Source organism: Mauremys reevesii, linkage group 10, assembly GCF_016161935.1.
Source record: "Mauremys reevesii isolate NIE-2019 linkage group 10, ASM1616193v1, whole genome shotgun sequence".
Lineage (NCBI taxonomy): Eukaryota > Metazoa > Chordata > Testudines > Geoemydidae > Mauremys > Mauremys reevesii.
The window spans coordinates 19,240,370-19,256,297 of NC_052632.1; the positions used below are offsets into that span (position 1 = coordinate 19,240,370).

At 42.8% G+C, this 15,928-nt stretch overlaps 1 protein-coding gene across 1 annotated transcript in view; it reads left to right on the top strand.

The window, feature by feature from the left end:
• LOC120373969 (NAD(P) transhydrogenase, mitochondrial-like) overlaps positions 1–15,928 on the top strand; it is a 72,006-nt gene that overhangs the window by 19,714 nt on the left and 36,364 nt on the right. Inside the window, exons 3-7 of the mRNA XM_039493083.1 lie at positions 5,897–6,126; positions 6,906–7,123; positions 12,559–12,646; positions 14,715–14,803; positions 15,514–15,701. Of these exons, the coding sequence (XP_039349017.1) occupies positions 5,897–6,126; positions 6,906–7,123; positions 12,559–12,646; positions 14,715–14,803; positions 15,514–15,701 (813 nt within the window). The remainder of the gene's footprint in view (positions 1–5,896; positions 6,127–6,905; positions 7,124–12,558; positions 12,647–14,714; positions 14,804–15,513; positions 15,702–15,928) is intronic.

Genomic DNA, 15,928 nt, shown 5'->3' on the forward strand with positions numbered 1-15,928 from the left:
GGCTCATAAAAAATACAGATCACTTAATTTTGGAATTTGGGCAGGTATCAGGCTTCAAAATAAACTACTGTACATCTGAAATCTTAGGAATTACTATTACCAAAGGGGTCAAAACAAACTGTTGTCAGCTACATAAATTTAAATGGCTAAAGGAATCTTTAATGTATTTGATTAATTTTTCAGCCTCTTGGCTCTCTTTCTGAGGCCACGTTTACACTTACCCGCCGGGTCGACGCGGCGAGTTCGACTTCTCGGAGTTCGAACTATCGCGTCTGATCTAGACGCGATAGTTCGAACTCCGGAAGCGCTAGTTCGAACTCCAGTACTCCACCGCGGCAGGAGGAGTTGCCGGAGTCGACCTTGGAGCCGCGGAGTTCGCTTCCGCAGCGTCTGGACGGTAAGTCATTCGAACTAGGGTAGTTCGAATTCAGCTACGTTATTCACGTAGCTGAATTCGCGTACCCTAGTTCGAACCAGGGGCTGTGTGTAGACCAGGGCTCAGGTGTTATTTAAGTAGCTTGTAGGCCTCCACTGAGGGAGACTGCTGTAAACAATAGGCTGTAGAAGAAGGGTTTGCTTTAAAGCAATAATTCTCAAACTCATCTGTGGAACATTGGTGGCCTGCAGAGCTCTTGCTTGTAATTGATTGAGAATTATGCAATGAACAAACTGAGGTAGGAAGTGATCCACCAAGTTATCCAGAGAATGAAAATTTTGGAGAATCCTTCTTGTAGACCATCCTCGGTCTTTCTTTTCCTCATCTTTCTTTCTTTGACAGTTAACTCCTTTATTCACTTCTGTTCTACATGGAGTTTTCCAATTTCATGACCAATGCCCATAGATATGCCGATCCAGGCTTTTAAAAAACTAGCTGTGATAACAAGGATTTATCTTCATGATGCTGTAGTTTTTAACCATTGTATTGTATTTTTTATACCGTGATCTCAGTCTGACTTATCTGTAACTTGTTCTGGTTTTATGGGCAGGCAGAGATCCAGGCATCCTGAACTCTCCTGAGGCTGCTTTGTGCCCCAACACTAGTGTAGAGTGGCCCTAAATATGTTCACTGGAGGATCATCTCAGGGCAGGTAGAGCTGGCATAATGGTTCCTAAACCATTCTTCTTCCATTCTGCCAGTATGGGAGTTGGGCTGCAGAAGGAGCCATGTTTGACGTGTCCCTCGCTATGCCTGTCTGATGTTTTAGGGTAGCTGCTATCTCAGGGGTCAGCAACCTTTCAGACATGGTGTGCTGAGTCTTCATTTATTCACTCTAATTTAAGGTTTCGCGTGCCAGTAATACATGTTAACGTTTTCAGAAGGTCTCTTTCTCTAAGTCTATAATATATAACTAAACTATTGTTGTATATAAAGTAAACAAGGTTTTAAAAATGTTTAAGAAGCTTCATTTAAAATTAAATTAAAATGCAGAGACCCCCAGACCGGAGACCAGGACCCGGGCAGTTAGAGTGCCACTGAAACTCAGCTCGTGTGCTGCCTTTGGCACATGTGCCATAGGTTGCCTACCCCTGTGCTATCTGGTGCAAGTTAGACCAGCCTTCTAGTTCTTATGTCTTGGAACCAGCCTAATGCATAGTCAGCCCAGGATTGGGAGTCCACACAGGTAGCATAAAGGAATCTTTATGCCTCATTTTCATACATTGCACTTTATGCTTCTTGGTTGTAGCTAAGGACCTCAGCCATAACTGTTTAAATCTCCCAATATGTTTTCTTTCTGAATCATTTGGATGGTACTGTAATATTCCAGTAATCTTTTCTTCGAGTACAACAGGCAGTTGGGTTATACACTGAATTGTCAAGTATTTCTCAACTGCAAATCCACCAGTATGTATTTCCAAACAATGCTTTTTATAATTAAGCTCTTCTTCAAGTTTACTTTACTTTGTTTATATTATCTTGTTGGGCAATCATTCTTTGGAACATCATAAAATAAATCTAAACTACTGTTCTTGTAAGGGAAAACTAAACAATATTTAATATGCCGTTGTTGCCTTATGGTCATAGTTATGTAATTTCAGTAAGTAAACTGAGAAAACACGAATGCACACAGATCAAAAGAAACGGAAAGCATGTTGTCCTGAGTGAGTGTTATGACAGTATCTTGTATTCAGAATGCTCTGAGTATGCAGAAAACTAAATAAAACATAAATAATGAAAGACCTCATATTGAAGGAAGCATCTTAGCCAAGTGTGTAACTTTACTCATGTAAAGAGCCCCACACAGGTCAACAGGACTATTCATACAGATAAGCATATCTGTAGGTATTAGCAGGATCTTGGCCTCAATTTGTGCAGTGCTCATGACATTGGGGTCCTGATCCTGAATGGGACCTCCCAGGAGCTACTGTAATAAAACTATGAATAAGAGTGAGAGATGAAAGCCTTCTAAAATAGGTGAAATGTGCTGCCGATTATATTTGCCTTGATACTTCTGTGTCCAGCCACCTAAGAGGTTAGATCTGAGTTGTATAGACAGCGCTTTCCCTTGCTTACTCTGCGTGTATAGGAATGGGTAATGTATATAAACTACTGTAGGCTTTGTTTAATTTTTCCTCTTGAACATATACATCTCAAATCTGCTCCTTCTCCCACTGAAGGCAATCGCAAAACTCCCAAAGGATTTCAGTGGACACTCTGGTATTTAACTTGGTGGATGGTTGGATATCCAGGTTCAGCTAGAACGAAGCCATGTATAAACCACCCCTGCATTTGTTGTTGCCCTTCCCCTAACCTCTGTTTGTCTTTCTGTCCTCTGACACTGAACTTCTCAGGGCAGGGATTATCCTTTCTTGGATGTCAGAAAAGCAGGTAGCACCGTGAGGGTGCTGCCACGAACAAATAGCAAAGAATAAATACTAATGGAACTAAACCAAAAATGACACTTCAGCATTTTACACATGAGAAAAAACTGACGGAGTCCCCATATTTACCTCTTTAGCTATTCTGCTACACATGTGTGATTCTTGACAACTCTTTCCAGGGCACAAGAAGCTATGGCAACAGTTTCTTTCCAAGAAAAGTAATAAATAACATGCCAATCCATTGACTCCAATAGGGTTAGGATTTTACCCAATTGTTTTTAAACATCCACCTGTCTATTACCACTACACCTTTACCGCAACTGAAAGAATGTTAACAACCTTCCGCCCCCCACCCCATGCTATTTGTTTGCTTGTTGCAGTTCCGTCTAGGGAATGAAATAGCGCTGTGTCCTTTTGTTTGAAGTCATTTTCACTTTCTGATTGCCATGCACTAGCTCAAGGGTCTTGAGTTTGGGTTCACAAACCTTAGAAAAGAATCTTTAAATAGCCAGTCTGTTTTTGTAATGGATTTTAAAGGAAATTATGAAAAATACTCCATATTTCCAGTCAGCTCTGGAAAAAAAGTATGTGTGCGCTTTTACAAAACCCAAATGTTGGTCCTAAACTAAGTTGACAGGGTCACTTTAAAATATGTGGTGACATAAGGATATGGTTTAAAATGCTGCTAATTACATCCAGACTGAGTGGGGCTGTGGAAAATTTCAATTTTCTGGAGAAGGGTTTGATTTGGATGGCCCAAATGCTAGTTGCAAAGGACTGTTACCCCTTTAAGCAGCAGAGAGAAGAGTTTAAAGGAAAGACTTTTATATGTGTTTAGAAAGAAGACATGATCTAAATAACAGGTTCTGTATGGAATAAAATAATAGAACCTAATAGTGATGTCTTTAGCAGAGAATGAATGGAAGAATAGAAGAAAATATCTACTAAAAAGCAAATGTCCAAGCTTAACAGTATATGCATTGCAGATCAAATACAGATGTGGGAGAGAGCTTAGAGGAGGTTTTAACAATGAAGGATTGACAAGGGTGATTTTTCAGTGATTTACAGTTATCTGTCCTCTCCATCCTGATGGAAGAATTTTCTGTACACCAAATACACCATAATAATAAGCTAAATACTCCCTTCACCCATATCCCTACCCTGCAGAAGGGAATGTAGTCTGATAGCTAATCACACAGAGATATTCTCGTCCATGGGCTTGTGAGTTTGTAAACTTGCTTTGGGCCAAGATGTACAGGTATACAAAGACATTTCTATTGTGAAGACATATTCTACTCCTCCTCACCATGGAATTGAAAGAAAAGATTACAACTTTCTTAAAAGCACCTAAGAAATATGTAACTATTAAGTGTGTAACTGATGCCCACAGCATGCGTCCTGTTTAATTACTGTAAAGGAGATTCTTAGCCAGGTGATTTTCTGCATACAAGCAGAGCTGTACTTAGAAAGTTAGGTTCCTATAGAGAACCTTTATGCAGGACAAGTAGCAAGTGAAAAATGAACCTGGTTACACCACAAGTCCTAACTTAATACTGTGGGTATCATATGAAACTACTGGGGAGGATCAGGGCCGGTGCAACCCATCAGGCGACCTAGGCGGCACTAGCATTTGTGGGGCGGCATTTCGGGTCCTTCAGTGGTGACTGCGGCGACTGGATCTTCGGCCGCCCCGGTCGTCGTCGGCATTTAGGCGGAGGGACCTGGGGCAGGGGGGCTCAGGGGGGGCTTCCTGCAGCAAGTAATGGGGGCGCAGCACGCAGGGGAACCGCTCCCCGCCCCAGCTCACCTCTGCTCCGCCTCCTCCCCTGAGCACGCCGCCCCGCTCTGCTTCTCTCCCTCCCAGGCTTGCGGCGCCAAACAGCTGATTGGCGCCACAAGCCTGGAAGACGGGAAAATTGGAGCGGCGACGGTGTGCTCGAGGAGGAGGCGGAGCAGAGGTGAGCTGGGGCAGGAAGCTGCCACACGGCTCCCTGGGCTGGGGGGAGCTGCCACGGGGGGCGGGGGGGTGCGCTTCAGGGTGGGGGGAAGGAGCTGCCACAGGGGGGCGCCTTAGGGCAGAGGGCTGCCCCTGTGCATAGGACCAGCACCAGCTCCCTGCACCACTGAAATCCTGTCTTGAGGCTTTAAGTGGGATTTAAGTGGTACATATTCCTTGTGTTGCTCTCCCACCCCACTGCCACATGGGGTGATTTTAACCTTAAAAGACCCAATCTAGCTCCATTGAAGTCAATGGGAAAACTCCCATTGACTCAGTGGCAACAGGATTGGGCACTATATAGATGACAGTTTATGGCCTGATTCTGAAAACATTTATTTATTGAGCACTGTACCTACTACTGTGAATGCTGGCTGGATCAGACTCTTCAAAATCTGCAGCCATAGCCCTTGGACTGTTTCACAATATGTCCTTGCCTCTTCGTCAACAAGCACAGTTCTCTCATATACGAAGCCAGGAAAGACAAAGCTTCCTCTCCTAATGCCGCTGTCTTGTTTTTGGTTTTTTCACCTCATGTGTGAGTGGAGTTGAGGTTGTCACTTCATTGGTTGTGGTCAATCCCACACCTTTTTTCAGAGTAAACAGCATGAAAACTTGTGTAAGCAGTATCCCAGCCAAGGCTTTTATAAACTAAACTTTAATTTGCTATCCTTTTGGCATCCATGAATGTGTTTGTGTGACTCTGTGGGCTGGCTGTGGAAAGATGCACTATAAAAAAGTTAACAGCAGATGTCTGGTAGCATTCTGTGTCAGTTACAAAAAAACACAGACCCAGTCCTGCACCCTTCTTCATGCAAGTACTCCCACTGAGTTCTCTCACGTGGACTATTTGTGTGAATAAAGACTACTCACGAGAGTAAAGGTTTACAGGATTGGGTCCTTAAGCTGGGATTTCTAAGGTGCCTAACGGAGTTAGGCACTCCAGTCCTATTGACTGCCATTGGGAGTTGGATGCTGAAATACCCTTTGTGCCTTTGAAACTCTCCCCTTTATTCCACAAACAACAATCCAACAAATATGAACTGGGAAAAATAACAATTTTCCTTTATTTTTACTTAGGAATTCGCTACAAGGATCTAGTTGTGGGTATCCCCAAAGAAACATACAAAAATGAGAAGCGAGTGGCACTCTCTCCTGCTGGTGTCCAGGCCTTAGTTAAACAAGGCTTCAGTGTGCAAGTGGAACATGGAGCTGGTGAAGAAGCAAAGTTTTCTGATGAGCAATACCAAGCGGCTGGAGCAGAAATCAATGACTTGAAAACTGTATTTGGCTCAGATATTGTTTTAAAGGCAAGTTTAGCATCTGACATGAATCATATATATTTATTCCAGTGACAGTATGCAAAAGTCAGAAGAGTGAGAGACTTGATTTTAAGAAAATCAGAATTTCAGCATGAAATCAAATCAATAGAACAATTTATCTATGGCATTAAATCATCTGATAAACACAACCTTATATGTGTCCAGTAATATAGTTGGTACGATATTTGTATCAACAGCTTTTGCAGCAATAACTGCTTTACACCTATTAGGCATGTATTGTATTTCCGTTTTTTGATGGGAGAGTTAAGTTTCTGATATTGCTCGATATATACCCAAGTTCACACCAGATGTGGTATGATTGTTGGCGTTCTGTTCCATCCCAGATAATGTAAATCACTTACTTGCTCAATGGGATGAAGGGTATTTGACATAAATGCATTTAACCCATTTTTGTCTACTACCATTGATCTAAAACCCTGGTTCTTCATCAGAATCTGCTACCTCTAGACCAGTGTTACTCAGCCTTTTTGATACCAGGGACCGCCTTGCTGCCTTCCTAAACTGTGTCAGGGAGATCTCAGGGACTGGCATCTGTCCATGGACTGGTTGTTCAGAAACACTGCTCTAGAAAATAGGACTCCTCAAGGACACAGGGATCTGCATTAGGGACATGGGGGCTAAGACAAAAGATTCCATGTGTTTTATTAATACTATATTCAGTTTCCAAAAGCTTAATTTAAATCATCAGACTGAACTTCTTTTAATTAAAAAAGTAAAATGTGTGGTATGTTTTGTGTCTGTCTAAGGTCAGAGCCCCAGGTTTTAATGAAGTGCTGGGAGTGCACGAGGCTTCTTTGCTCAAGGAGAAAGCAACACTTGTCAGCTTTATCTACCCTGCTCAGAACCCAGATCTCCTAGGCAAACTTGCTCAGCGCAAAGCCACGGTCTTGGCAATGGACCAAGTTCCTCGAGTCACTATTGCTCAAGGATATGATGCTTTAAGCTCGATGGCCAACATTGCAGGGTGAGGATATGGAATACGAATTTTATTGCATGAATGTCATTTTTGTAATTGAAGGCATCCAGTGTAGCCTTGTGTCTATTTATTCCTGTGAGCACCATTCTACACATGTGATTTTACATAACCATGTTCTCTATTGCATGCGGAGGGAAGATAGAGTAGTTCTGGCTACTCCATTGCCTGCTTCTCTGCTGGGCTATGGGGGCTCCAGAAGAATAGGATAGGGGCTTGGCTAGCTCTCTTGTGGCTCTGCTATCCTTCACAGACACCCAGGGCAGTCCAGAAGCGGAGAAAAGGAGGAGAAGCTGGCAACCAGTTACAGTTCTCTGATTCTCTGTCCCAGACCTGTCGGAGGTTGGAGCAGCAAACCCCCAGTCTGCTGTAACTGGTGACAGCTGAATATGGTCCTCAAGGGACCATGCACTAGCTAGGAGGAACTGAAGCACAATGTGCTCCAGGTACTCCCTTCCCATCCTTTGCCTGCCCTCTTCACCAGGACTGTAGGGAGCAAGGTGCAAAGGGTATAGGATCTGCCCCAAAGTATTGATTACGGACCCTTTACATTCTGGCACTTGAGCCAAGAAGGTTGGACACTACTGATTTAGGGCCATGAGGACTGTAGGTTGGACACCGCCAGCTTTTGGAATGGTGTGTTTCCCTTGTTATGTAAATGCCAGTGCCTTAAAACTGTGCTGCTTTCGATCTCAGACTGACAATACATAAATTGTCTTAGAACTATGCTTATTGCAGGTGGGTAAGAAAACTTATTTCAGTCAATCCACTGTAACACATGTGGTTCTAAATACCATTGACTCTGTGATAAATGTACTCTTATATTTGGCATAGCTGTAACATACCAGTTTTTATTGTTTTTCCATTACTCTCTTTCACACAAATAAAGCTGAAACACAAGATCCTTTGCATGGAAAATGTATTGATAGGAATATGCAAACTTCACTTTCCTTAGTTTTCTATCTGCCACTTCAAATTATCTTTGAAGTTGCTGTGCTACTCTGAGGACTGACACTAGGGGCTGCATGAGCTGGGCATTCCATATGAAAATATCACCTTTACAGAGGCTTTTAACCTCTGACAACCTGAGTCACAAGCATCTCCTGGCTGGTCTTAAACCCCACTTCTACATGGCATCAAACTGTGCTACTAGCCAAACCATCAAGACCAATTGCCATTCAGCAATATACACATTTGGAATCAATTCAGTTTTGGAACTGATTTCAAAGTAATTTAGATTTAGGTAAGGAACTCGTTAAAAAAAAAGCACAACAAACTAGCTTAAACATTGGACCAATTATTTACATACATATGCTACATATTGAAATGGTTTAAAATCTGAACCAATTAATCTGCAACAGAATCAATTTGGTAAAGATACCAAACACATTTAAGTGCTTCATTGGATGAGGAATTTTCCTCACCATTTGCTGGCTTCCTCACCGCTGAAATTTAATTCAGAATATATTTGATAAAGCTTTCTCACTGCCTATTAGCCATGACATTATTGCATTCCCCTGTAAAAGTATTGAGTGAATATAGTCCTTTAAGTTTAGTGTCTTCCGCAATGTTGAGTAGGGAAATATTATGCATTTGTTCTTCCCTCTTTGTGTCTCCAGGATCTTTGAAAATGCTCTTCTGTCGGGAATATAGAGAAAACGCTAAAGAGTCGTCATCGCTATGTCAGACATTTGGGCCCTCTTAAATTCACACTTAGCTATCAACATGTCTGAATGGGTCATCCCATACCAAAAAGAGACAAAACAAAATCACTCTTTCTTTCTCTTCCCGTGGGTGAATATTCCTTCAGAGCGCTTCCCAGGACTCAGCTGTTCAAATACCTTGTCGATGAGTAAACAATGAGCTAAACTTCAGTGGGAAATTGTGCCAAACCTGTACCTAACACAGGGTAGAATTCTTCTTTTTAAATCCTAAAGAATTAAAAAAAAAAACATTTAGAGCTAATGATGTGCCAAACTGACATCATTATTCTTCTAGGGACAAGAAGAGAGTGACATTTTTGAGCCATTCCAACCCTTTACTCTTTTCCTGTCAGGGCCAGCAGTCATGCCCAGCAGTGATTGTTGTTCTCTGTGACACTTGTTTATTTGTAAATGGATGGAGATAATCATCCAGGTTCCTTCATGTAGACCACAGACTAGCCATCAGGTGCTGATAATTTTTGCTAGTCTGGGTCAGATTAAAAGCAATGATTAAAAAGAGAGAGAGCCCATATCCTGTTATCAGACTCCAGATCTGACCACTTTCCAAGTGCACCCCACCTATGGTGCTGGTTACAAAAAAGGTTGGTTTACCCCCAGTCCAACCCTCTGTGCACTAGTAATGGAATAGGAAAATATACACTCCAGAAAACTAGTAGAGGATGCTTAGCTGATGCATTTGCCAGGAACAGTGGCTTCAATGGAACGTGATTTGCCAACCCCTATGTGGGGAAATGCATACTAATCCCTTTAAAATGGCATAGGAATGAGTTCTTGGCCCTCCTGAATCATCCTGCCTTGCACCAGAACTGATTTTATGTTTGTGAACACTGAGACAAACTGATAAAAGTGTCAGTTTGAATGAAAACAGGACAAGCTGTCAAGTTAATCAAACACAATTCATACCTGAGTCATGCAGCCACATGAGTTTTTTGTCATGTCCCGCACGGTATGAGTTGGACACTTTTACTGACTCCCTGGACTTTCCATCATTTATTGTAACAGGAAATACTTTGTAATTATTCATTTCAAACACTGGTTCATCCCACGTGCACTATTTTTCTCCTTATGCCGTCAGAGGGAAGTGCGGTTATATGAATCACGTCTCATGTATTCAGCTCCAATGCTGCTAAAGAGGAAAAAATTACAAGCAATGATAATGTCAGCACAGTCAATATTGTTTGTCTTTGCAGAGCCATAAACAACATCATGAGGATATTTTTTAAAAGGTCTTGCTGACAGCTCTGGTAAATTTAAGCAATCAGGATACAGAGATGAATAGTATTTTCCTGTTACACACACTCTATCTCTGTCTTTTAGCCTGTAAAACTGTTTAATTAACCTAGTGTCAAATCCTCTGATTTCCCTCCAATAGACTAACACAGGGCTCAAAACATGTCTTCATTTTTATACAGTCTGCTCTTAAAATATTTGTATTTAACGTTCATCCACCCCTCTATTTACCCTAAGCCCAAAATATATTTAGATTCACAAGAAGCACACAACCACAAAAAGGGAACAGAGAGCATTCCACACCGGAGGATCAATTTTTGCTCTAATACAGAAAGTATGCACATAAAAAGTTAGTCTTTAGGAAATTTCTACAAAAGCCTGGATTGTACATGATGGTTCTTTTAGGACAACTTGATTTTAAACATTGAACAGTTTATTGGGGTCGAACACAGCTCTCAATGGGTGTAAGTCAAAGCAGAATTTGACTCATGGGCATCATACATGCATGCAGCATATAGCAGGGACCATCCGTTAGAATCCAGTGGGCATCCTCATATGATCAATTTTCCTGCCCTTGCTTACCTTGGGCATTAGCATGTGTCAGTCTCCCCGATCTTTCATGTCTATTTAATGGATGAAAGCCTGACTCCATTCAAGCCAATGGGGCCAAGATTTCATCCACTCTATTACTCAGCTCTAGGGATGCTCTCCCCCAGAATAACTCCTTTGCAGTATCACATGGTACCTACAATGGGCCATCTTCTGTGCCATCTTACACACCAGTGGAGCCAAGAGGGTTACACAGTGTGCACTTAATGCACATTTGGATTGCTGACTTTGAGATGGTCACATGTATTCAGTAATCTTTTAGGCTAATTGGGTGTTTCTCCAGCTCCATGCATAGTTTTTGAATATAACTTATTTGTGCCTAATCATGGAGGTTTGCTTTAGGTTTTGTTGGTGCTGTTGAATCTGTCACATGATCAGCCACTCCAAGAGCTTCAGTGAAACCCCATGAACCTTTGTGTAGTTTGGCCTTTTTCACATTCACTACCAAAGAGCACTAACTAGTCCATAGTGGACTGAAAATCTTTAGTTTACAAAATGCCGTTTTTGAGTTACTGGAAAGCTGCAACACTTCTAAAACTGCCAACTGCTTTTCCTTTTGTCCCCCAATAGCTATTAAGAGAAACAGTTTCAAAATTAAAGCCAAAATTCCATCATAGTCAGCTATTTGTTGGTTTTATTCTGAGTTTACTCCCAGTTTAGTCATCTAAAGATTAAAGATGGGTCTGAGCCACAAAGTTTTTGTATCTGAAACTGGATCCAAACTTCCTTAAGTCTGGGCATATCTGGCTCCTAGGATTGAGGTCACACCCCTACAGGCCCGACCCTGTAAGATGCTGAGGGTTTTCTGAGAAGTACTGAGCTCCTTCTGTGAGAGCTGAGGGAGTTGGCACCTCTTAGGAAGCATTCAGCATCGTGCAAGCCCTGCTAGTGGTAGGATGAGTCTCCACGTTTGAATCCTGATCCTAATCACAACTTTCCTGAAGCTAATAATGGGTATCCAAATCTGAGGAGTTGCTTTGGGGCCATCTTTGCTGAAAGTAATAGTAGATGTAGCAAGGATACACTAGGCACTTTCATGCTGGTTAGTACTGCTAGGCAACAAAAATTTGAAGCCACAGACAGTATTTTAATGAATGTTTGCTGGGCCACCTCCTGTTCTCTGAACAAAGAACAATAAGTTGAGTGGCTTTCTGAACAGCAGTTAATTAGGAAGGACAAGTTATGAAAGAATGTTAAGGAAACCCATAACTATGGGTGCAGCACACGCACTTCATTTGCAAAGGGAAGTGTGCTGTTTAGCTCATTTTCCATTTCATGCAGTGTTTAAATGATCGCTGATTAATTCGTTTAATGAGGAAACCCCTGTGCTCTGCATTCTAGAAGTAACAATAGCTTGGCCTGCATTCTGCCTGCAAGGCCATATGCATGGATGCCCCAGGCCCATTAAAGCATAGACACTACTGCTTCACCCAGAGGTGGTTTTTGTTTTGTTCTGTTTTTTCAAAAAAAGTAAAAATACTGTAACCATAATAAGCATTTTATTTATGCCATGAGTCCACGCCCTTGGTACGCATTCCTTTCCCAGCAATAGTCCTCCATCAGACATTCACTTTAAAAGGGTGTTACAAACCACTGGTATAAATTGTTGACATCTGAATGTATTTTTTCATTTAGCAGATGTATTGGTTTAAGATGTTCAATAACTGTTGTTTGTTTTGTGGGGTTTCTATTAATTATGTCATTGATTTGGTCTGCATATTTGTCTGAAGGGTTTTGGCCCAGCTGTGTGTGGTACCCAGGAAGGTACAGTACCTAATGGTACCTTCGGCATCGTTATCCTTATGCTTTGTCTGCAGAGGCTTTACTGCATTGCTGCAATGTTTTTTTATCTGCATTTTCTAGGTACAAGGCTGTAATCCTGGCAGCTAATCATTTTGGTCGATTTTTTACTGGTCAGATAACAGCAGCTGGAAAGGTGCCTCCTGCAAAGGTATGGATAGTACAGATGAGATGTGTGGAGTAAAATTCTGTACGGAGCGTCCCGACTGACAGTGTAGTCAGGGAGTGCAGCTCCACCATATGACCTTTCTAGGGAATCGAGGGTATAGCCGTTACAGTTCCCTTTGTTGCAACTTTATTTGTACTAAGGCCGGATTGTACCTGTTCCTTACACGGGTGGATGGGGCATAAGGAGCCTTTCCCCTCCCCCATGTGCCCCCTCCCCCGCTGCCCCAGAGACGAGGTATAATTGCAGTACCTGAGCTCTCCAGATTGCAGAGACTGCTCTCCACTAGAACATCCTAGGGCACTAGCTTTCCCAAAGGGGGGTGGGTGGAAACAGGGGCACTTCCAGAGCTGGGTGGCTGCAGTGCCGATTGTTCACAGCAATCTCATGTGGGGGTGGTGCACTGGGTCCACTTTTTCTGTGTGGGTAGGAGCTCCTCGAGCTCCTTCTGGAGAGGTGCAGCTCCACACTGCCCCAAGCACAGGTCTATGCCTAATATGGCTGATAGCAGGCCAAATTCTGCTCTCCTCTACACAAGTGCAATGCCTCTGAGGTGAAAGGGAGTTGTCTACACTGCACTTGGGTTGGTAAAACTTTTGTCGGTCATGGGTGTGAAAAAAACACTGGACAGCACTTTGTTGTTGGGGGAAGATCTCCCGCCGACAAAGCTACCGCTCCTCATTGGGGGTGGTTTTATTTTGTCGGCTGGAGAGCTCTCTTCTGCTGGCAAAGCGTGACTACACTGCGTACCTTACAGCGGCACTGCTGTAGTGGCACAACTATGCTGCTGTAAGGTGCGTAAAGTAGATATGGCCTTAGAGGAGACCTTGGCCCCAGTTCTGTTCTAACTTGGCTTTTCGAAGCATTTTGGCAAATGTTTGATCATATGAAATCATTTAAGTGCCACAAATGCATTTAATCACATCACGCCTAGAGATAGATATTCATGAGAGGTTTGTGTGTGTTTGTTTAAGGAAAATAATCCCCCAGCAGAATATGTTATTCACCAAGGGACTGATACCCATTTCAATAGGAGCTGAAGTTTACATTACATTCTGAGGGCAGAATTTTGTCTATAAAAGAGGTGGGCAAACCCTCCTGCCTGGCCCCTGAGCTCCTAGCCTGGGAGGTTAGCCCCCAGCTCCTCCCCTGCTGTCCCCTCTCCCCCGCAGCCTCAGCTCACTGCGCCGCCAGTGTAAAGCTCTGGGAAGCGGGGCTGCGAGCTCCTGCCGGGCAGTGCAGCTGCAGAGCCTGGCCTGAGCCGGTGCTCTGTGCTGCGTGGTGGTGTGACTGGCTCCAGCCGGACAGCGCAGCTGCCTGTCCTGGTGCTCTGGGCGGAGTGGCTGTAGTGCCGCCAGCCACTGGTGCTCCAGGCAGCATGGTAAGAGAGCAGGAGGGTTCGGGGTGGTGGTCTGGGGGCGGGGGTGTGGATAAGGATTGGGGCAGTCAGACGGTGAGGAACAGGAGGGTTGAATGGGGGCAGGGGTCTGGGGACAGTCAAGAATGAGAGGAGGGGTTGGATGGGGCAGTGGGGAGCAGTCAAGGGTGGGGGGTCTGAGTAACATGGGGAGTTGGATGGGGCAGGAGTCACAGGTGGGTCAGATATGAGGCGGGAGGCACAGCCGTTTGCCTGCCCCTGGTCTATAATATCCATCTGGAGAAAAGCCAGACTATAACAGAGCAAAGCATTTAAATAACTGATTAAATCAGGCCTATTTCCTCCACCTCCAATGCTCCAAAGTGAACATTTGAGTCCTGCTGGTGTAGGAAGATTAACCCTATTCATGTTTTGTTTCACTTCAGGGTTTAAATAGCTAACCATTTTCTCCCTGATCTTATTTTGTATATATCACACCTTGTGCAGGTGGTTATTTAAGTACTTACATAGTTGTGATAAGATCTGAAACTTCCTTGAAGTACTTACATCTAGTAGCATCAGATGCTCTTGTAACTTCAAGTGCTTTTGAAGATAAGGGATATAATACACCGGGCATGGAGTGGGGGTAGGACACAGAATACACTTTGCTCATTCTCCATGTATTGATCTCTCTAGATGTTGATAATTGGTGGTGGCGTGGCTGGGCTTGCTGCTGCAGGAGCTGCCAGAGCAATGGGAGCCATTGTCAGGGGATTTGACACCAGGTAGGGTAAGAAAATATCAGTTTAGATTCTAAAATACTGTACTTAGGTTTGTATAAAACATCCTGGGCAAAATCCTGCTCTCGGTTACAGCAGTGAAATTCCCTTTGAAACTAATGTCTCAAATTCATCTCCGGTGTAAGACAGTGAAGTGAGCACGCGGAACAGCCAATGAACACATGTGGTATGGGTATACTGGTACACAAATCCCTGCTTGCACATGTGCCCCAGGCTTACACACATTCAAGTTGGCTTCATTCAAGTCCAAGGTCTAGTTTGGATCTAAATCCCACTTGCAAGATAATGCAAAATATTATCATTTAGATATGGAAAAAGCCTAATAGTACAGCTGCATATGATATAGAACTGATTTTTTTCCAATTCACTGGTAGTTTATTAAGTTCTTAAAGTCTTGGTTCAATTAGAAAGTTTAGAAGAAGCTAAGATACTGCTTAGTAATTATGTCCAGGATCCTGAGAGGAGAACCAGAAACCCTGAATTCAATGTGGTTCTGCTTTGGTGCAGAGCTTTGCTCATGCAAAATTAGAGCCTATGTTGTGTTTCTTTGCTGTAAATTAATGTAACAGAGTTTGCGAACTGCTGTCATCTTGCAACTGGTAATGTAATCATGCAATGTCTGCCTTGATAAAATAGCAAACAGCAATAATCCAATATCTAATCCAATATCTGTCATCTCGGTACTTTGCATGCAGGCTGCCAGCACTGGAGCAGTTTAAATCCCTTGGAGCAGAACCTCTCGAAGTGAATATTGCTGAAACCGGAGAAGGTGTTGGAGGATATGCAAAAGAAATGTCCAAAGAATTTATTGAAGCAGAAATGGCATTATTTGCCAAACAGTGTAAAGAGGTGGATATTCTTATTAGTACTGCCCTTATACCAGGTAAGGTGCAGCTTTCTGATTATTGCAGACTTAAATATATGTTCCTATGAACATTTCCAGATTAGTGATATGAATACAGTTAGACAATCAATAGCAATTATGGATGAATAAGGGCTTCAGGTTTGGGCTCCAGTTAATATTTATTTCATGGATTAGAATGGCTTCTTTGGAATTGTCTAGTTTTAGTATGATTCGTATTTTATTATTTATTTCCAGTAGCACCCACA